This window comes from Coturnix japonica, chromosome 11 (assembly GCF_054131305.1).
Source record: "Coturnix japonica strain WE chromosome 11, WE-NBRP24, whole genome shotgun sequence".
NCBI lineage: Eukaryota > Metazoa > Chordata > Aves > Galliformes > Phasianidae > Coturnix > Coturnix japonica.
In genome coordinates, this window is record NC_140673.1 from 25699422 (window position 1) to 25722105 (window position 22684).

At 39.8% G+C, this 22684-nt stretch overlaps 2 protein-coding genes across 10 annotated transcripts; both read right to left on the reverse strand.

The window, feature by feature from the left end:
• Positions 1–4560: 4560 nt before the first annotated feature.
• Positions 4561–6036, reverse strand: TACSTD2 (tumor associated calcium signal transducer 2). Its single transcript, XM_085511883.1, has one exon. The coding sequence runs from the start codon at positions 5900–5902 to the stop codon at positions 4967–4969; it is 936 nt and encodes a 311-aa protein (XP_085368009.1). The 5' UTR covers positions 5903–6036; the 3' UTR covers positions 4561–4966.
• A 3015-nt stretch (positions 6037–9051) lies between these two features.
• On the reverse strand, positions 9052–22666 carry MYSM1 (Myb like, SWIRM and MPN domains 1). 9 transcript variants are annotated; one of them, XR_014932890.1, is made up of 20 exons: positions 22571–22666; positions 22132–22207; positions 21857–21927; positions 21280–21357; positions 21134–21160; positions 20611–20689; positions 20116–20214; positions 19171–19934; positions 17901–18031; positions 17476–17579; positions 16454–16531; positions 15924–16012; positions 15555–15590; positions 15422–15472; positions 14952–15026; positions 14501–14689; positions 14088–14220; positions 13107–13212; positions 12932–12989; positions 9052–11978 (listed from the first exon to the last, which is right to left on the reverse strand). XR_014932890.1 is itself a non-coding variant. In XM_015870628.3 (20 exons), the coding sequence occupies exons 1-20, from the start codon at positions 22639–22641 to the stop codon at positions 11814–11816; spliced, it is 2496 nt and encodes an 831-aa protein (XP_015726114.2). In that variant the 5' UTR covers positions 22642–22666; the 3' UTR covers positions 9052–11813. The 9 variants fall into 9 exon arrangements, 4 of the variants coding, with proteins under 4 accessions (XP_015726114.2, XP_015726113.2, XP_015726115.2 ...); XR_014932888.1 differs by having other exon boundaries at positions 12932–12986; positions 14501–14702; positions 15555–15609; XR_014932887.1 differs by having other exon boundaries at positions 14501–14702; positions 15555–15609.
• Positions 22667–22684: the final 18 nt, after the last annotated feature.

Sequence of the window (22684 nt, forward strand, 5' to 3'; positions counted from 1 at the left end):
CATTCCCCCTCCTGTTTATACGCTCCCTTCAAGTACTGGAAGGCCACAATGAGGTCTCCCCGCAGCCACCTCTTCTCCAAGCTAAGCTCGCCCAGTTCCCTCAACCTTTCCTCATAGAAGAAGTGCTCCAGCCCTCTGATCATCTTTTCTACATGTTTTCTTCATGAATTCTCCCCTCTGAAACCAAGCATGACTATTTTCTCTCGTTTGGTCTGTGGAGCAAATCTCATTCTTCCACGTCAGACACTCCATTTTATTTCAAACCAGCTGAAAATCGATATTATTTTGTTTGGTTGGTTGGTTGATTTGCTTTTGCTATTATTTGTTTCTCAGGATCTATTATTTACCTGTCTGCTTAGAGGGTATTAGAGCTATTTCTGCATTCCTGCCTCACCTATTAAACCTCACCTGCCTCATTCCTATTAAAATCACTGGATGTTTTGAGTGCATAAAGATGGGGCTAAAAATTGTGTACTGCATTTCTCCACAAGTTCTGCCACTTATAATTAAGATTTCAAAGCTGACAAGCAGCAAATGTGACAGAGATAATTATAAGATCTTTCTATCAGATACTGACATGAAATGCATCTCTGAAAATCCAGTAAGCAGTTGAGCAAGTGGATACTTATAAAGAGGTGTTTTTCTCCAATTTGCCAGTTTAAATAATAAAATAGAAATAGTGATTGACACCTTGGCTTCTCTTACATGTTAACAACTGTATGTACATGTAACTTTTTTTCTCTTTTAAAGGGAAGAAACTTCTGTGCTGAGATTTTGTTACTAGCTTCATCTCTTCTTCGAAAAAGTCTGTAATTTGCATTTGTGAAGCAGAGCAGAAGACCTGTGTAGATGTATCCAATCTCTATGGATTACTGTAAGTAGTCATACTAAACTGAATTAAATTTTGTATGTGTTTAAAACTATTCACTCAAGCAGTTGGCAGTACCACAGTATCTTTGATAGTTTGAGTCCTTGTCTCATAGAGCTGGAGCTTTTCCTTCAATTCTTTAATGAGGGTGTGTGTGTTACAAAGATCACTGCAACTAAAATCGATTTCTTGCAAATCTTTTATTCTGAGTTGCAGAATCATAGAGTAATTTAGGCTGTTAGGGATCTCTTGGAGGTAATTTGGTCCAATACCCTGTTTGGAACAGGGCTGAACTCAAAGATGGATCCAGTTGTCAAATATGAAATCCAATAAAAGCAATTAAAAACACGGTAGCTATAAAGATTTTTCTGTATATTCAAGTGAAAGCCTTTTTATACTAACATCTCCCTAGTACCACTTTAAATCTTGGCAATTAAAAAGTTGTCATTTAAAATGTACAGTAATCATTTTTAAGTGGAAAAAAAAAAATGTGTTGCAAAATAATATTTATCTTTTATTTAAGAAAAAAACAAACAATCTTGAGTGATGGTTTTGTCATTCCAGTTTCAAAGGAATTCACATCTGCTCATTAGTGACAGGCTAAAATCTTGGCAGAAACAATACAATCTATCAGCCTTCAGCAAGTCGTTAATTGGATTTAATGCTACTTCTGTCTGTTTGACCTGCAGAAATCCCAGGAGTTCATGTTAACTTAAAAGAATTGTTAATGTTTTGTTATTATTGAAGCTTTCCAAATGTTGTTCACTAGATCCTGTCTTGGTCCACTGAGTGTACTGTATTGTGTACATATCATATTAACTAACCCATCCCTGTTCCACTGACATACCTGTCTGTGGATGCTAGTAGATATTTATCTCTTTGTTAATAAGTAATAATTATTTCTGCATATTACTCATTGTCAATATAGTTTAAAAAAAAAGTAGAGTTCAGTACAGTTCTTTCTTTCCCAAACATCCATGAAGAGGCAGTGATTTTTTATTTACTTGCTATCCTATAATGTTTTAATAAAAGACTCAGTAAGAGCTACAGATGATTATTGGATCCCCTCCTACTAGTGAACTGATTGATTACCCAGCTTGCTAGTGTTTATTGAGCACTAACAGTCTTGGGAATCACTTAGTGCTGTCATCAGACGTGAACTGAGTCACACCAGTGGGTGCCTTGCTGGCCCAGGATTCTAGTCAGTCCAGGGCAAAGTGTACCAGCTAGTTTGTCAGAGTAGTGTAAGTACAGCCAAGATACTTGGAGTTAAGGAACCAAATGTAAACATCCGATCCAAGACATATCAAGAGCTTCTGATTTTTTAAGCCATTTTAGATATCTTATGTAATGAAAATGATCTCCAGCATTACCTATTGCTTGCAGTTTGGTGTGTCTGACAACCATTGTGCTTTAGAGTGCAAATTGAACACTTGGTGGGTGCAAAACTGGTACATGAGGACAGGAAAAGAAAAGAAGAATTCATCTGATGTGTGCTAAGACTGGGGAAACAGCACTGAGCATTTCTGCAGTATACAATGCAATGGCTACAGCAGTGCCACATCCAGTTCCTTTGTAGTTGCTCCACTGTGTTTCTTTGGATAAAATCAGGCTAGCAGAACTGCAGAGATTTCTGATACATACATTTATTTCAAGGCAAACCTGTATTGCTGGGCCCATATGTAAAAATCTCAGTGGAAAATTAAATATATTCTCACTCATTCTTTCATTTAGATAATATGAAGTATCCCTAATTGTCACTGTGGCACTTAATTTGTGCTGGAGTAGGGCTGTAAGAGTGTTATCCCCAGGGGAGAAGGGATTGGCATGAAAATGAGATATGAATATTATCAGGCTGCCTGAAGCATATGAAATCTTAGCCAGATAAAAACCAATGCAAAGAATTTTGTTGGGAGCTGCTGTGAATAGTTACATAAATGCCTAAAGTTGGTTTTTCCTGCTCTGAAAGTAGTTGCATTAACTCAAGATGAATTTTAGCATAAAAAGATAGGTACCAGCTGTAAACCCTGCAACAAATCAGTGGAGATGCTTTGGAAAGGGTAGTTATACTTGTATACTTGCACAAGGAAGATGGTCTGTTTAATAGCATGAACCAGTCCAGTTAAGGAGAAATGAAAGAAAGGTCTTTTTGTTACTTTTTTTTCCCTGAAAAAGTGATTTCAGTACCTAAGCTATTATTTCTAAGTGACTCCCTGACACTTTTAGGGGCATAATAAGGACTACTGGGGGGATCTTGTATCTTAGTGTCATGAAGTGCTCATCATTACAGACATGCTTATGTTTTATCATCTAAACAAGAAGGGATGTGTGGGATGTGTTTATAGGACGTGGCACAGTAGTTAACCCCATCTTGCTGTAGTCCCAGTCCAAACAGCCTCACAGAGGTAAGTCCTCACTGGGGAAAGATGAGACAAGGAGAGATTCTCTTTGTCATCCAAAACAGCAGCAGGTTTGAACTGTGTCACCACTGATAAGAGCTAAACCAGGCTTCAGGCTGGCTGAAGTGTAAGCTCTGCTGCCACAAGCTTTCCCTAGGGCTTACCTTCTTCAGCAGAAAAGAAAAAAAATGATAGCAATGTGCATCTTTAAATATAGGTGTGGGAACCCACGTGCACATAAACACACCAGTAATTTGCAAACTAATGCAGGGATTATGTGCCAGTCTCTTGGAGTGCATACTTGCATATAGAAGCAGGCACGGTTTTCACCAGGGAGACAGAGGGGACAGAGTTTAAGAGGCTTTTAATCCCTCCATGAATCCTTATCTGTTATTTCCTTGCTCTAATGCTGGCACTGCAACTGGCACTTCCCTCAGCTCTCCCGTGGTTAAAAAAATGCTTGTTTTTTAAACAAAAAGCTGAAAGGAAAGGCCAGAACCCACTTTAGCCAGTGGAGCCAAGATAGCACTGTATGCAAAGGGCAACGTCAGCCTCTCCAGAGTTGTAGCTTAGAGCCAGGGATTCTTTCTGTGGGAGCAGTTGTTTTCAGTTTTCAAACTAAGGCAGACTTTCTCCAGTTGGAACTGCATAGTGTAATTTAGGCAACAGGTACCTCTGCGTAGTTAAAATGATCATACCCTCTGTTATATAATGTAGACAGACAATAGCACACAGCCTCTCATTAGCATTGATTGTGTTTATTTTGTTTGTATTATGTTGATAACGTAATTGTGTAAAAATCTGTTTTGGGGAAAAGGTGATGCGTCTGCCCATCCTATGTTGTTCCAGTAGATAAGAATTAAGCAGTGATGCTGTGTGCTGTCAGAAATAACACCCCTGCCTCCAAACTAAACAAGCCTACTCTTCTTCTGTAATAAAACAGTAGTTCTGTGAAGCTGTTAAAGACCAAAAAATATATCCTCTGATACAACTGCAAGGGGAATTTAGGTAGACAGAAAGCTGTTATTTGAATCTGGGAGGAAAAACAAGGTTAAGTTATGCTTACAGTGGGATCAGATCTCTGCTGACTTCATAGTGTTGGACCTGCAGCCAGGAATAGCTCACAGTGCTACCCAAATACAGTCAGAACTGGGGCCATTTTCCAATAGAAGTGACCACGGTGCTGTCTCCTAACACTTGACTGTATCAAAGCCTCTAGTGACATAGAATATTTTATTTTATTTGGTTAGGGACACCAACAAAATTAATTGACAAAAAAGAAGTTCCAGCAACTTTGAAGACTTTGTAAACATTTTTATTGCTATTATTATTTTGCTCTAAGCAAACACGGAAGGAGCCTTGGCTTAAATATTAAGCAAACAAACGAGGTCTGCAGTACAAATGCACATTCTATATTTGTACAAAATACCTATTTGTAGCTTCTGAACTGATACTTTCAGTGCCAGATTTCAGTAACCAACTCCTAAATTAATTTATACCCAAAGAAAAGTCATTTTTTCTAAAGCAGAATAATTCAAACCGAGTGCTTTGTCAGTTCCTGGGCAATGGGAGACAACTCCGAATCCATCCACATGCATAGAGTCTGCTTATGCTTCTTTATTTTGTCCCCCTCCACCACCACCTCTGCCTTTTGGTTGCTGAAGTTGCAGTTTGATTCCTTTCTTTCAGATGAAAGCGACTATAAAATTTGCCCTTCTGTTTCACTCATCTTTTCAATCTTAATTTTCCTGTATTTTCTCCGCTGGCACAGAACAATCACCAAAATAATGGCAAAACCAGCAGGCAGAATCACTGCTGCCACCACAGCGCTGAAATCAACAAGCAGTTGCTTCATGCTGAACACTGGTGGCTTCTCATCCATATAGTAAATGCGTATGTTTTCAATAGCCAGATCTTTTCCATTAATAGAGACACGTAATGTACTGTCAGAATTAAATACAGAGTCACCTTTTACATCTTTTTCCAAGTAATAGGCTACATCGACTATATCTACAGCACACCGCTTATTTTGTTTTAGGTGGATCTGGATGAATGGGGAATCATACTTAACAGCTGTAATGTATTTGCGTTGCAGCTTGTATCGGTTCTCAAACAGATGTTCCAGGGCTTCTGCTACATCAAGAGCTTCGAAGTAATGGGACGTTTCTTTGTGCTTCAGTTCAATGTCGACCCAGTTTGTTCTAATCAGTTCATCGCATATCAATTTTTTGTCACCTTTTCCAGTTCTTCTTATTCCAGCTGTGTTCACACACCAGCAGGTACCAGCTTCATCACACTGTCTGGCTTTGAAGATACCACTGTCCTCACAGTCTGGATTGTAAATGCCACCATCCTGCAGCTTAACACGAGGTCTGTAGGAGAGCTTCATGGCAGTCACTTCTGCCTTCATCAGTAAGCATTTTGGAGTCAGCGTTGAACAATCTACTGTATGATCTGAACCCACCAGCTTACAGGTGCAGTTGCCAGATGCATCGTGGTCACATTCTGTCCACTTATTGGTCACACAGGTACAGCTCCGTGCTGATGAAGTTACCATCAGAATCAAACCCAGCGTAACTCCAAGCAGAGGCTCCATAGTGCAGGTACAATGCGTGGGTACAGTCGGAAGTGGCATCAAGCACTGTCTGGAGCTTATATCTCCTAGGGGACTCTGCTTGTTTCTACATGCTGTTATGCTACTCCTTTAATTCAGAGTTCGTATCAGACCTGACAAACGAGTTCTTCTAAAACAACTGGCCTCATGCCCAGATGCCAGAGGAGCTGCACTTTCATCTATTACTTCTAAGTGGGCAGCACTGATTCCACAGATGTCTGACATCCCTCTTAGTGTGGGAGCAACATGGAAGAGGCAAAAGCAGACCCAAAGCATAGCTGCTATGTTGAGCTTCCCTTACAGATTAGAGCATGAGGCTTCACCTCATCTTTTTCCTTTTTCAGGATTTTTACATAGTAGAGTACGCAGACAAATGCATCTGTAAGGAACTTCTCCCATTTCTTATGGAGAAAGTCCCACTCCTTATCTGAGGCAACCCTACTCCTCTATGTTCGTAGTAACTTTTCCTTCCTCTTACATCACATAACTTCTGTACCATTCCACTGTCAAGATGCCACTTTCACATCCTTAGAGAACTCCAAAAGGCTTTATTATATGTATGCTCCAACAGAACCCTGAAGTAGCTGCCGATTCAGGTGACAGGTAGAAAGGCAGTTCATCAGTTTGCTGAACTTTTACTTAGCGCAGGAGAGCAATCTCAGCTTCCACAACGGAAAGCTTCTCTCTTTTCCTACTCATCCCAAAGCAGTATTAGGAATGCTAATTTTCAAGCTTTCATTCCCCTTACAAAGTTGTTAGCAGTTTCTGAAGCAGTTTTTCAGTCTGAACTTTGAGTAATGCCTATCGCAGTACACTCCAGTGGCTCCCAAGTGTCTTAACGATGATTTACAAAGCATGAACCACATTTTCCAGTTAGCATTAAGTCATCTATCTGTTTGTCAAATGCTGTCAGACCCTTTATACATCATTATTTTGTAAGCAGTAACAAACAGCCCCATTCTCCCATCTGTACAACTTCTGCTCTGCCTCGCAGACAATCGCTTTAACCTGCTCTGTTGTTTTCCTGAGGGCCTGACCTGCTTTCAGTCACTGTGAGCAGGGCTACCTGTAATGACGACTTGTGTGTCTGTGAACAGTGAGAAGTTACAGTGGCTACTAATGAGCATTAATAATATGGTATAGGTTTAAAATTAAAGGTGCAGATATAAACACTCCCTGTCATTCCATAATGGCAGACAGACCTACCTCCTGTTTCCAAATCAGCCGAAGAAATTCACTCTACTTAGGGGAGCAAAGATGAGGCAAGTTCTTCAAATCACTCCTGGCTCCTTTTCAGACCTACAGCTCATTACTGCACCTCTTCACCTCCCCTCCTCTAGGGTAAAAATGACAGTATTGAAGAGTAGCAGGAAGTCATTGTGAGCTACTGATACGTCTTGTATGAAATCACTTAGTAATTCCCCACCTTGAAGGTTTTGTTTGTTTGGTTGTTTTTTACAATAGTGTACCACTTCCTAACTCATGTCTCCAAGTAATTCATTTGCCTATTTTAGTTATACATAAAATCCATATCCATCCTTCCAAGTCAAAATCTGTTTAACCATCAACTACATCCTCACATTGTGTCTTTATGTGACGTTACGAGCTTCAGAGCAGGCTTTGTTTTGTTCTCTGAGCTGTCTCACTGAGGACAGACCCTCACCAGCTATAAAATGTTACAGCTCACAGCCAGATTCAAAACAAACTACAGCAATTTCTGTATGGCTGAGAGCTGAGCCACCCTTAGTGCTTTGAAAGCACTTTAGTGAGTGAAGATTTTAAGTAACAGTACTTTCCTCATACAATGCTCAGCCTTGGTCTCAGCCTCCCAACATCATTTGGTAGTTTCTCCTTTCTTCCAGACACAGTGAAAACAGAGAAAAATGAAGTGGTTTTTTCAGAAGTAATATATGGAAGAAAAATGATAGGCAATTAAAACAGATGGTCTGACTTCGCTACTGGTGATGATTCTCACTACTGTTACCTTAATTAAAAACTGCATTAATAGCTGCTTCCTTCAAAGCTGGCTCGAAGTACACAGCAGCGGTTTTAGTCACCAAGAAGGTAGAACTGAAGCAAGAAAAGGGGAAAGTAGGAATAATATCAAGTTTCCCTGACTGAGTTCCATAATTTGTCAAAATGGTGTGTGCTCCTCCATTAACCTTCTCTTCCCACTGTAGATTTTCCCTCTGTAAACATGCAGAGAACAGATTTCTTTCAAAGTCAGGAAAGAAAAAAAAAAACCAAAGTATATATACACATAGTCCCTCAAGGTATTATTTTCTTTGTCATATCCTTTAATCCACGCTAAACTAACAGCACTATAAGAGTTAATTGTTGAGAACAGCAGGCTGTAAAAGGAATCCTGTAGGAAACGCGGAGCATTATTTCTTCCGTGATCTCTGCTTCCATGGAAACAATTTTTCTGCACGATTTTAAATCTCATAAAAATAGGGCAGTAGGTCTGTGTAAAACAGCAAGACACTTCCAATTAAATGACCAGAATGCTTTTTATCTAGGCCATTAAATGCTTTGTTCAGTATCAAATATGATTACTACATTCCCCAAGCCATGAACAAGCTACTTCCCATGTGCTGACACTGTAGCCACGCTGCACACATCCCAGCTTCCCTCACAGGTTTTGCAGCAGCGTTTCCTACCCTTGCAGTGCTGTGATACACTGCTCTGCCCCAGCACAGGTAGCACCTTTAGAAGTCACTGCAGTTGCCTGTGATGGCAAGGGAGAGAGAAACACTGCACGATATCATTTTAGTGATCCCACAGCTAAGATGCTAGAATTATTTCTAAGAATACAGTGTGGTAAGTACAGCTCTACCATCTCAGCATCCCTGCCACAAACCATCGCTGGCTAATTTTATGGAGGTCAGAGCAGAGAGTTGATAAGAACAAATGAAAGCAACAAGATTCAAGCTACTGCCCACAAAAATTAATCACTGACTACAAGACTGCGTATAGCAGTAAGAATAGTTCTAACTCTTAGTTCGAAATGACCATCAGTTTTGCTGTATTGTCTGTACCCAAGCTCCCTCTTGTGGTATTAAACTGAGCTGCATCAGTTCTTCATTCTTACTGGCTTTAAAGAAAGAAATAGCAGATGTTCTCTTCAAGAAACAAGAAGCGATCAAAAATTTGGAACACATCTTCTGAAGTACAGAATATTTAGTCTTTATTAGTGGATTCTTGGATACCATCAGTCAGGAATATCAAAGAAGGGATCAAAGGGGAAAAAATATTCAAGGAAATACAGACCAAGCCCCTCATCCTCCCCATGAACACAAGGTACAAGTAGCTGTGAAAAAGCACTGCTGGGAACCGGGGCAGCAAAACTTCACTCAGACAACAAATGGCCAAAGCTACATCATAGGATGTAGTGGTGACTCGCCCAGTTTAACTTCCATCATTCCAATTGCTGCTCAAACATTTCCCTTCTCTTGAGGAAGTGCTTGGCTGGATGTTACAGGTGGTGTTACATAAACAAAAAATATATGAGCCTGCAGTATTTGTCCTAAAACAAAGCTAACATAAGAAAACCGGCCAATGAAAAAACAATGAGCTTCTCAATAAACAGATTTAATGCCTTGTACGTGTTGGGTAGCAGAACTGGCAGTGTTAGTAACATCTCAGCAGCACACAACTTCCAAACTCATTATTAGACACAAAGTCAAAAGTAAATGACAAAAAGCAGAGTATTTCTTACCACAACTCCTGCCCACAAAATCATTACCTGGCAGGATGGATATGTTATTTCTCATCCACACGCCATATGGTGTGGTCACATGGGATTCTGGTGGTACTACCAGTTCATTGTGCCTCCCCTCACCTTTCCTATGCTTTGAAACATTGTCCATGGATAACCTTTGGTACAAGAACCACCCTGGGGAAACCTGGTGCCTTTGTGTGCATGCATACAAAACTGCACAGTGTTCTCTGGAGATCTGAACTGCTTCGGAAGCGTGTTTGACTAAAAACTCTTCTGACTTAATGTGACTTAAAACCAATTAATACAACTGCGTTACTTTAACTCACTTTAATTCTTCAGCAGAAAAGCTGCCAGCACGTTCTTACCAATACTTTGGTAACACTGACATCCATCTATATGGATGAAGAATGGTATCTACTTCATATTGCTGTTACACAGGAGGTTGAAATTTGGTTCTAGTTTATAGAAGGAGAACTACAGCTTTTAGTACATACAATATATAGCATATGGTTTTTCTAGAGTATCCTATGCAAAACTGCAGAGCATCCCACAAGTAACACAGGCCAGAATGCTTTGTCACCGAGAGCGTTGTCTAAAGTAGAAATACAGAAAGCCATGCAGTATCTTTAATTAGGTATCCCCAAAGATGACGATTTAGAATATATGCAGAATCAGCATGCCTTAAATAGATGGATGCACCAAGTTTGTAAATTATACACAGCAGTGTGATCTCACACTGTGCACGAGCACAGAGAAGAGCAGCCACCAGCATTTTTAAGACTATAATCCTTGAATGTGCTCCAAGGGAACCATCAAGTATCAGCTGCTCAAACTTACACACAATCATGTTCTGCACCTTCCACTTAGAAACACAGACTGACATTATGAGACATGATAAAGCAGGTAATTCTAAACTCTGCAAAGGAGTTCCCTCATTAGGATACAACTATACAGTTTTAAAGCTTTTCAAATGAAAAGCTGAAGATTTAAACATATAAAATCTTAAATTTATAGAAGTAGATACACATACATATGTATTTTTCAAATAAGAATCAAATCCATCATTATCCCTATCAATATAAAGTCAAGTTCTGGCCTGCTTCATGTTTTCAAATACATTTCAGACAGATCTCAGAGGTAAATCTGTGTATAAAAGTCAAATCTCTGGATTTAGAGGGCAAAATTTAAAGCACATTTTTCTTTGTCATCCTCCCCTCCCCAAAAAAAGGACATACTTGTCTGTTTGTTGCTCTATGCTTGCCAACAGTGAAGAGCTCGTTTCCACAGGAAACACTGGCAATTACAAGTGGGCAAATCACAATGATCTGACAGAAAAATGCCTGATCTTCCTGTAGAACAGAAGATCAGAAAGACCGTAACCTGTAATAAACAGGAGTTAACATTTCCACTGGAAACAAGCACAACTAGTAATGAGAAGACAACGACTTGCCAGCCTTCCTCATACAAAACAGAAGCAAGATGGCAAAGAATCTCCCAAAAAGCTACTCTGGGCTACACGTTGTTCATTTCAGTGAAGTGCTAAGTACCCCTTCTGTGCATTTGTTTGAACTTAGATTCTCTGAAGCATTAAGGAACAAAACCATTGAGTGTCAGATATATATCCCTGTCAATTAAAAAAATGTATCTATATGAAAACAAAATTCCCAACCTGAAAGATCTGAGAGGGAGAGCTCTCCTTGTCAGTGCTGTGGGCAGCTTGTCCTTCTCCCCAAACCACAGACTGGGGTATAATTCACTAACCCTGCAATGCATGGTTTATCTACATGTTAATAGTAAGTGCTCCTCGTGTTGCCTGATCACACAAACCATGAGTTTTTCAAAGTATCTTTGAACTGTAACAATACAATGGGACTGGATACTTTAACTGTTACTATTAAAATGGGTAACCATTTTGAAAGTGCTGACATTTTGTCAAGAGGAAAAGAAACCAGAGGGAGAAATAAGCATAAAATAATAATAATAAATCCATACTTATTTTGTTTAGGCCAACACATTGACAGTGGCCTCAAGCTGAACCAGGAGAGATTCAGGCTGGTCATGAGGAAATACTACTCTTCCAAAAGAATGGTCAGGCACTGGGATGGGCCCAGGGAGGTGGTGTGTTGTGGGATGTGGATTAGTGAGAACTATTGGTGATGAGAGGATGGCTGGACTGGATGTTCTGGTAGGTCTCTTCCAACCTTGGTGATTCTAAGGTTCTAATTCACTTGAACATTCACTCTTACATTCTTCAGCATTACTCTTCTTTTCACTCTTGTACATGGAGAGGAATAAGTTTTCTATTTGAGTCAAGAACTCTTCGGCAATGAAGCAGTTTGTTACCTTGCTCAAAGTCTTCCTCATGCACTCCAACAGCTAGTCAAGAGAAAAGGAAATTTCAGAGTTGTTCTCCTGAATTTTTGTTTCCTTCTGGCTACTCAAAGTTTCAAACTGGTTTTTAATTTATTTGCTTTAAGACCAACCGAACAACACAGACCTCAGAAAAGAGCAGATACATGTGAACAAATGGGTGATTTTCCTACATTGGGCCTTCCAGAAAAAAGAAACCCACTCTCAAAAAAGAACCATACCCTGTTAAAGCAGAAAGGAACACTTTATGATATTTATTTGTGACCAGCTTGAGCTCAGTAACTGGCTATGACAAAAAAAGAACTGACAGGCTTTTGGGGAGGGTGCGTATCATTTTGTAAACTAAGTTCTATAAAACTAATTACACAACGGCTAAATTCAAGAGAATTCTGCCACCTCAATGTCAGATGTAAGCTATTTATAGGCAAAGTCACGCTGTGAGGGGAAGAAGGAGACATGGATAATTACTGTGTATGTTTTCTGTTTATGATTTTGCTTTGGGCAGGTTTTCTGTCTTGTTTGTGCAATCATTCTTGCAGCTGTAGTTGTTTACAACCTCACAGCGATGGTTACACTGACTGAAAATTGGAATTCTCACTTTTGTGTAACAAACACAGTACAGCTCTTCTTTACTGATAAAGGACTGGGAAACCTCAATCTTCTCTCAACACGTGTGCAGTTCTCACACTGAAAGCACACAACATGCTGAGATGTTATTCATTCACTGATAACCCAAAGTGGTTAAAATTCAGCACTTGTTACTGTTATCCCCACTATCTCAAGTGAGCATCCTTACTGTCACTGTGCTTGTAAGCAAAAAGCTGCACCACGGAAGTCATTCACTGGGATTAGTCCATGTCTCTAATACTTAAATATGTGACACCTGATGATATTACACAGATGTGTTTTAAACAGTATTTTAAATTTCAAAGCCCAAGAATCAAAAGTAGCAAACTTACCTTCTGCAAACAAGTCAGGTCGGAATCTCTATGAAAAATTTTATCCATGGGGACACTGCTGTGGAAAGGAGAGAAAGCAAAAAGTAGAAAAGTAAGAGCAGATTTACATCCTTATTGAATCACAGCCATAAACATACCCGGTTTAGAGTTTCGGCATATAACAAAGCAAACATACCTGTGACAGAACCTGTATTTTTCAATTATCCATCTTGTTTTTTCAAATATTAATTCCCACTGAGGCTCCTCCGACATCTGCTGTACTTCAAATTTGTAGGGCAGGCCTGTGATAAATTGAACACAAATACTCACTGCACAACACTTTTACATACACATAAAATACCTTCGGGTCTCTGACACTTCACACCTGCCGGTGTTAAGGATGTTGAGGTGCAACATTTGGGTTGGGAAATTTCACTTTGGTGGGAGTCTGTGTGAGGAACTGTGGAGAACAAGGAGAACAGAAACCCACAACGCAACAGAAACATGGCAATGTGATTTGAGTTCTTATGAGTTGGAACCACATCTCTACAGATTTGCACTCCACAACGCAGGTGTGGCACAAGTGGGAAACACAAAGATAGAAAAACCCGAAGAACTAAACCTTGTAGTACAAGTACTGCACAGATGTGATCACCACTTCACTTCCCCTAGACTATGGAGCAAGTCTCCAGACAGATGGTCTCCCCTGCTTACATCCAGAGGAAAGAAACAGAGGGAACTGTCAGATCACACAGCCTCTTCTACTGCCTTGCCAAGAACACTGGATATCTTCATGTTTGGATACAGGAATCAGGTCTTAAAATGGGAGAAGGAAGGAGTAGGGAGAAGAGGCAGAGACCATGACCACGTTCTGTTATCTTGGGATCTATCCTCAGATTATTATCAGGTGACAAGAGGAATAGCCGATCAACATTAGAAACGGCAAACATTCTATATTAAAGTTATCTATTCATGCCTGTACACTGTTCTCCTAACAGCAACGACTACTTGCAGGATTATCCTTTAGGTGCAATTTCCAATTTTGTACAGTGCAAGTCCTTCCTTAGCAGCACACACCTGTTTTACAAGTCCTGCCTTGAGAATATGCAATGTTTTTCCCCTTAGTATCTAAAAGGGTAAGAGAAGCTAAAACAATGGGTTAACTATCAGTACTTACGGTAGGAACCATCAGAACTGATCTCATCACTGATCACCAGGCAAGTAATCTGAGAATACGGGAGAGGATTATTTCGGTTGTAAGGACTTACAATCATTCCAATGAACATGGCACCACCCCTGGAGAAATAACTCTTAAAACAAACAGAAAAACAAACAAAACCACACATCAGAAATCAGCCTTTTTCACAGCAGAATCCTGAAATTAAAGAATAGACAAGTCAGAACGTAGTGGAAAGTCTGGAAGCATTCCTACGTGTTCAACCACGTTTAAACCACCTCAACATCAGCATGGTGCATACACCACAGAACAACATACGGACATGCTTTTAACGTGCATTAACATTGTAAATGGGCCTTAAGGGTTTGCACTTCTTTTAGTTATTAATTATTAATGTACAGACCAGTAAGTACCTGATATTTAGCTTGAGTGTCAATATCTCGTATGGAGGGATTGGGGTCAAACGCTGGGTGGGAATGGTACCACCCAATAACACTGTATCCTCTGGCAGCAAGTGTTTCTGAGGCCTGTGTTTGAGACACAGGATCCATCTCACACTGCAGTCCTGTACTGAGGCTATTGCACGGCTCTGCTGCACAAACCTGTTAAAAAAGTCTCCAGATGGATAAATGCAAGAAATCTTCATCAGTTCAATAAGATTCATTTAAAGAATTTTAAGTCACATGCCAGATATTCCTCATGAAAGAGCTGAGAAGTCAGCACTTCAACACAAAGCATAAATAACATTGCAAGGTTATGGTCATTAACTTCAATGTGCTTGAAGTAGATGCCCTGAAGAAATAACATCAATTCAAACAACAGTCTTAATGACTTAGAGAAAAGGGAAGAAAGATAAACACTTACTTCTACAACTTTATCAGCTTCAGAGTATCTTCCACCTAGCAACCCTATGACTTCTGCCATAGACACATGCGAATGCTAAAAAGATACGAAACAGTTATTAAAGTTCAAGCTGTATAATTTCTCTAAGCTTTGATTTGCACTTGGTAGAACACATTGGCTCCACAGTTGCAATTCAGTAATTTCCCAGTGACATTTATAAGGAGAACCTGGGACAGCTAAAGATGCTCAAATAGCCAGGGTTTTAATTGAAAGTAAACCAAAATATCATGTTTACTTGTTACATACGTGCATGCTTATAATGCAGCTGTATAACGCTTCCATCCATTAAGCAATGATAACTTCAGAAACCCCACAGCATTCAAAAACTGCAAGAACTAAATACTGCATTGCTAAATCTAACCACACCACCCATAAAAAAACCCCTCAACAGATACATCATAGCTTTCTGAAAGATAAAACTTCATCCTCACCAAATCCATTATTAAAAGTGCTTCTGAAGACACTTTCACCTGGAAGGGTTCCTGAAATCACAAACACCACTATGAGTATAAAGAAAGCAACATAACTAAATAAAGCATTATTGATATTCACTCGGATACATACCTGCTTTTCTTCAGTGAATAAACAGCACGGTATCAGCTGAAAGGGATCAAAGGAACTATAAAACGAAAGAGAATTTCTCTAAAGATGTAGGACAGTCAGGAAACTTTCCTAGTTTCCCACTGTCTCCTCAGTACAAGAAGAAGAGGATTTCTTCACTGCATGCCTTTCATCTCATACTCGAATGACTCCCACCAAATACAGAAGTTCACCTCCCACACTTTTGAACTTCAGCATTAAACATCTGAAATGCCACATGTTAACTCTGCCCACAATACCTAGTACTGATTTGAAGCGTTCCAGCCTGATGCCATACAAGCCAATTGTTTTATTCTAGAAGACCCATTTTGGAACACGACGTACATCAAATACCTTTTTATTTGTCTTGAACCTTTAGAAGGTTTTGCAGGCTTCAGTTTTTCTTCTTCTCTTCTTCTTGCTAATTCTTCAGCAGACAAATGCTACAAATCAATTGCAAAAGTCTGTCTCAACATCTTGAATGAATCCTTGACATCACTACCCTCCTTATATACCCTCAGTTGCTGTCTTACAGGATTATGGTGCAATATCAAACTATGCGTAAATGCAAGTTCATCGATTAAGGATAAAATCTTCCACTGCAATCAGTGGCCACAATTTTTATAGCACGTTTTCAGGGATTTTTCTATAACTAAAAATAAAGGCTCCTGAAGTTTTATACAAGATGAGGCAAAGAGCTTTGTAGGTGTAGAGCTGTGTAGATCCATCCATGCTCACAGCACAAACACCTTTTGCAAACACCAAATTACAGTCATTTATCAGCAGATGTAACAGCTGCAGGATTTATTGTAACAGCAAGCAATCCCACCTGCTAGCAATTATCAATAATCACATATGTAAACGAATGTTCAAGACCAGGTTACCTCAAACGTCTGCCCTTCCAAATCCTTTGCATCACACCAGTTTCCCCAGGGGTCTCGGACTCGCCGTCTTCTTGTACGCTGCAAAAAGAAAATCAACACAAATCAAGGATCAAACTCATGCAAAAAACAGCCTTTGCCATGTTTCATCGGCTGGAAGAACATCATCCAAAAGATTACTGCCACGTGAGCTTTCCCAACACTGTGACATACATCCAGAAAAGAGAAAACCCCCTGGAGTTCTACAGGATTGAGTAATTCACAATCTGTCACCAAATACCACCAGTGATGTTTTCAGGTTCTTAAGGTTGTAAAGAACACCAGGATGATGTTCTGTAGAACATCAGCATCCCTGAGAGCAACAGCAAACTATTATCCAACTGTGAATTATAGCACAGACAATGCAAAAGCCATCAGCCAGTATGTGTGTGCCCTGTGTAAGCTACTGCTCTTCATATGAAGCTTTTTTTCTTTTAATGGGATTGATCTTGTTTTCCTCTCATCAACTGATTTATTTTACCATGAAGTACTTCAAAATGCTACATTAAATGTAAACATGAACATTAATCTGGCAAACCTTGGTAATTCATCTAATTATGAATGAGTTACTACTGTACTTAATTGCATGCGTAAGACTCTCAGTAAGTCATATCACATACCCAGTATACTTAATGATTATAACACAAGCAACTTAACCTCACTCTATTGATACACTCCGCTGTTTTCTGACTAATTTGGACTAATAGATGATGGGGTGCTGGGGAGGAAGGGGTTGGGATTCTAGGAAAAAAGACCATAATAAATCTTAGTTAAGTAGCTGGGCAATTAACATGCAAGAGAACAGAATAAAACAGATACCAGTAAAAAACCAATACTGCTTAAACTGATACCTGAACTGAAGGGCACTCTAATGAAACTGCAAACTGAACAAGAGAAGGAGTTTTCTGAGATGGCCTGGCTTGAAAACACCTGCATGTCAATTTTTTCACTACCTTGCTCTCTTTCCCCTGACCTCCAAAACGTACCATGGACTGCAAACGCTGAGCAAGCTGGTAGGCTTCCACTGTGTCTTTGCCTTCCTTGGACCGTGTTTTATCAGCTGGTTGTGGTCTGTTATAGACAGCCTGTTCTACAGGAAATATAAGAGACATACACTGTGCTTCAGGTCATCTTGATAAGTGATTACATAGTTTTCTCTTTTTTAATTCATTAATTTCAACATTTGTATGATGTCAAAATAAAAAGGACAGCCTTGAGGGTGAAGACTGTTTGATTCACCAAATGCTTATGGTTCAATATGGGGAAGCAGGAAAAGAAACACATCCATTCTTCACATGAACATATTCATTTTAATAAAAGAGCTGACAACCATTAGCTGGTCTCAGCACACACTGACTAAAATTTAAGTTCGGAATCAATTCTAATAAACGTATTTATTTATTTATTTTACCACAGCCAAAGTTAATTGCTCCTATTAATTCCAAGTACGTGTGGATACGTCCAATACAGTTAACATCCCCACAGTTCTTAAGGCCCGGACGTACTGACGTCTTATTCAGGTATTTGGGTTTACATCTCTCCCTACAATAAAACAGAACAACACATCATACAATAGAAAACAAGTCACTGCGCAGGTGGAGATGAGACAGTAAAGTGTTTTAGCCCCATGCAAACACTACACACTGCTGTGCAGAGCAACCACAGCAAAAACACAGGTTTCACAAAGCATATGCAATTTACCTTAGGGTTATTCATACACACTCACAGTCATGCAGTATGAAGCTCATGTTCCATGCCTTAAAACAAACTCCTCTACATGATATGCCAGGAAGCACTGAATTACTCTGAAATACGGTGATTCTTTTAAACTGAACTCAGAATGTCTGCATTAGATTCCTCTGAGTAACTCATATAATCATATGCATCCTCAGTGTAACAAACAAACCTGCTTTCACTCCACTTGCTCTTAAGCTGATACTGAGTTATTTGAGCTTAATACCTTCCCAATATGCAATGTCAGAATTTCTTTGTTGCCAGAATAAGCTGTTAGCACAGAGACCACTCAGTGAGAACCCACTAAAATTTGCTAATTCTTCCTACTAAGAAGTAAAGTAACCCAGCCAACAAGCACATAAACCACAACTGCAACAAACCAGATGTTCAGCCTGCAACCACAAACATTAAAGGTTCTTTAAACTGAATTTTTGGAGATGGAATATAGAATATTCAGATGTACAAACACGGCTCAACATTGACGCTTTATGTGAAATACCGTTAGGTCAACATTATTTTCTCTAGTGCAGAATGTTTGTTCCAGCTGCTCTACTGCATGGGCACTACCACAGCTATCAATAAAGAATTAAAGGGGGTCTTTTGAAGAGATATTTATCAAGAATATCTGAGGATTCTTATATAGTGGATGACAAAGACAGAAGAAAAGAAGCACAACAAAACCAGAAGGGGTTTATTCTGATACATATAGGACAAAAACTTCCATAACGCTTCAAAAAGCATTTTCACTGCTCAGCTTCCAGAACGTCAGAACTGCAAAGAGGTGAAAGAAGCACCACCACTCAGTGCCATTCGTTGCTTCTTTAGGATATTACTGCAAAATTACTTCTACTCTTTACAAAACCTGTTTGTGCTGTTTTTACTACAGCAAAGCAGGGCAAGAGAGATTTTAATGACTTAATGAAAGAAGGAAAACGAATATATCTTACCACTGATCCAAAATGTAATTCCTAATCTTCAAGTAACGCTCTGGTGTTTTGGCCTGGCGCCCTTCAAAGAACTCAGGAATAGCTTGCTTCTCTTCGTCCAGAATGATGCTTCTATCAATCTCCACTTCTTGATCAGGTGGCTTAAGAGCCTCTGCTTCTTCTTGATGATCTTCATCCACTTGGCAGGTGGGATGAAAAAGCAGCCCATTATCAGCCAGGTCTCTCTGTTCTTCATTAAGCTCCTGGTCAGTTGTTTGCCAAGCACCATGCGATGCTCCTGTTCCACCCTGTCCAGCTTTCTCTATAAAATCATTGCACCGCTGGTAATCCAAGTTCACAGATTTATCACCGTTCACGTGCTGAGAACATGTTGCTGCAACATCCTGAAACAGTAACGTGTTCATTGTGGGTTGCTTAGTATTCTGAGGGTCTTCTTCCAGCAAAGAAACAGCAGAATTATGTCCAACATTTGGTAAAGGATGCTCCGCTCCTTTTGTTTCTTCAGCTGGACTTTCTGAAATCACAGATAATTCAGATTTTCCAACATCTTGCTGGCAAGCAGGAGAAAAGAGTTCATCCATGTCATCAGTTATATCTACTTCTTCATCATCTGACAGCTTTTCAATTTTCACTGCATTCAGGTTAGGGTCTGCACGGCCTCTCAAGCTTCCAGGTGACCACGCTTCTACCCTTACTCCATCCTCAGGGGGAAGGCTGCCACCACACTGACTTTGCTCTTCTCTTTCAGAACCATCATTTTTTGCCTAGGAAAGCATAAGATACATTAAAAAGAGGAAAAAAACTGCTTCCCAGACAATCAGAACTATTTTACTTGACTAGCAGACAGACGTTCAGAGGGAGGTGTTAGGCTGACAAAGCAATAAAAATACCAAAATCATACAAAGCAAACTAACTTGACAACAATACTTGAAATATTCTGTTTACCTTGTTCTTAAAGTACTGCCTGGCATAGCTCTTCACTTGTAGAACAGTACGACTCCCAATCAACTTGGCAATTTTTGTCCAGCGGCGGCCAAATTTCACCTAGAGCAACAAAGCAAACCTGAGTTACCCAGCTTCCAACATTCCAAACATTCCAGTTCATACCCACAAAGTGTTTAAAAGCTCAGTTTTGCATTACAAACACACAAACAGTACAGCTGAACCCAAGAACCTCAATAATCACATTGCAACAAGGAATGCATCGCATCCAACAGTAAGAAGTGTTGCTATTCCTAACAATACGAGCTGCAGGATTTCACTTTCATCACTCATCCTATGCATTCTATACTTAAAGCACACTTAAGACTGCAGTGTGACTGTGCAGTTACAAGTACACAAGTAGAAACAGCTAAACACAACGTGTTTATTTATGATTAGTTTATTATTTAAGATAAATTAATGGTCTATTCAAACAATTACACATCAATGCAACCATACCAGCCCTTGTTCAAATAGTTCTTTTTCTTCTGATGTCCACTTCAATGAGTTGCTGCCTGGTTTTGTAGGAGATCGCACCCTATGAACAGGAAGGAAATGAGATGATGGCTTCTAAAGCATATCATCCCAAACCCCAGTGACTGAAGACAACTCCTGACAAGAGCAACACTAATTATCTCCTTAAAGCTCATGGTGTTGTTTGAAGCACCAACTTGGCTGATAGACTGACAAACACGTCAGCTTCTCCACCATAAAGAAAGACTCAAAGACAGCCACGAAAGCCAACCTGAATTAGCATTCTTTCTTTAAATAAGGACAACTGTGCTATAAAACAAACCAACAAACCAGCAACAAAACACAACAAATGAGTTAACTGCAGCCCCTTTCTTACATACAGTATCTCTGTGTGCTGAAAGATCCCTTGAATAACTTTAGGGAGGTGACATTTTTGGGTGTGTGTTCTGTAATTTAACAAAAATTAGAAGCCATGCTGAAAAAAATGCAACTGTGACAATGTACATACATGACTTTTCCAGTTTTCTTATGTGGGCTGCAAATAAAAACACAACAGAATGAAATTAAAAGTTAGTCAATGTGATACAATTGCACATACCTGCAATTAACCAGCCTTTAATTTCTTATTAATTCATTTCTTATTACCCGGCTCACCTTTTCACAGATCTTTTTTCTGCTTCCTTTTGACTGAGCCATATTTTCTCAGACAGCGATTTGTTTGATAGGTAATATCTGCGATTGTTACTAAGAAAGCTTTCAAAGATATAAGAACTCTAGAAATCCTATTAGTTACATTGGTTCCTAATACTTCAGTCATAGGAATGCTCCTGTTAGTTTAATACAGAAGGCAGTGATGCTTGTTTCCTGAATGCACAACTCACTCACTTTGAGTTTGTCCTGTTTCCATAACAGGCTTTTGCTTATTTGACACAGAAACCATCATGAAGTAACTTTCTCTTATCCGCTCTCAGTTTAACCCTCATTAATTCATTACGTTGGGAAAATTCCTATATTTTCTTGTTTCTTCTGTTACTCTGAGTTACTCAGTCACAAAAAAGTGCCAAGGAACTGAACAAGACAAAGACTTACTGGCATTAGGATAAGCTATGGGTGGTTCTATGACTTATTAAGTCCCTACAATCCATCTACAAAGTGACTCTCCTTCTGACATGCTGTCAAACAAACCATTGGGCCAGTTCCATTGCAATGAAGCAGATCAGAAAAAGGATACTCTTCCTCCAGCAGCATTTTCTCAATGACAGCCCTGTTCTCTTCACTAATGCTGCTGTCCAGCGTCCACGGCTGCAAACAACACAAACAGCTCTTAATCCTGGATTCTGTTACGCTGTTATTTAAGTAACAAGAATGAATATATAAAGAGCTTCTGGAGATAAGCACAAGACGCTGTTTAATAAGCTCAAAGGGGCTGTACATGGAGATGAGGTTGAAGTTGGAATAACTTTGCTAGAAGCATCATTCAATTCAATTCAATTCAAAATAACTTACAAGGCTGTTATCAGTTCTCCAGGATGAATCAAGATAGTGATCCTGCAGTAAGCTCGATGCTGTGTTTTCATGACCTCTGAAAGAAAAGCCCCATATTCAAAACGACACATATACTCAATCAAAATGAACGTATCATTAGGCTCTATACCATCACCAGAAGAAGGAGATAGTAAAATTTACGTCACGCAATGTAGATTATTGGGTAGTATTATAACACACCATTGGGCACAGCCTAAACCCCCCTCAATAAGTCGCTCCCTGTGAGGAGCTGCAGCCGCCATCAGGGTCCCCCCTCGGCTCCCTTTGCTCAGGGTCGAACAAACCAAAGAACCCAGGGCTCCCCACAGCGGCTGGGCGCTGTACGGGCTCTATATGGGCTCTATACGGGCTCTACACCGACTCTATACCGGCGCTATGCCCGCTCACGGCCCTCACTCACTCTGATGCCGCCTCCCCGGGCGCGGCCGCCAGATCCCCCTCCACATCCACCTCCGGTTCCTCCGCCGCCATGACAGCGGGCTGGTACCTCTCGCGATACGAGGCAATAGAGAGT

Excerpts from the sequence above, each read along its gene's own strand:
- TACSTD2 (XM_085511883.1), bottom strand. The coding sequence starts at position 5,902 with ATGCCACTTCCGACTGTACCCACGCATTGTACCTGCACTATGGAGCCT.
- MYSM1 (XM_015870627.3), bottom strand. The coding sequence starts at position 22,641 with ATGGCGGCGGAGGAACCGGAGGTGGATGTGGAGGGGGATCTGGCGGCC. Across the intron at positions 22,208-22,570 it reads CCCGGGGAGGCGGCATCAGA|AGGTCATGAAAACACAGCAT; the intron begins GTGAGTGAGGGC and ends CTTTTCTTTCAG. Across the intron at positions 18,032-19,170 it reads AATTACATTTTGGATCAGTG|GGAGAGATGTAAACCCAAAT; the intron begins GTAAGATATATT and ends GTTTTATTGTAG.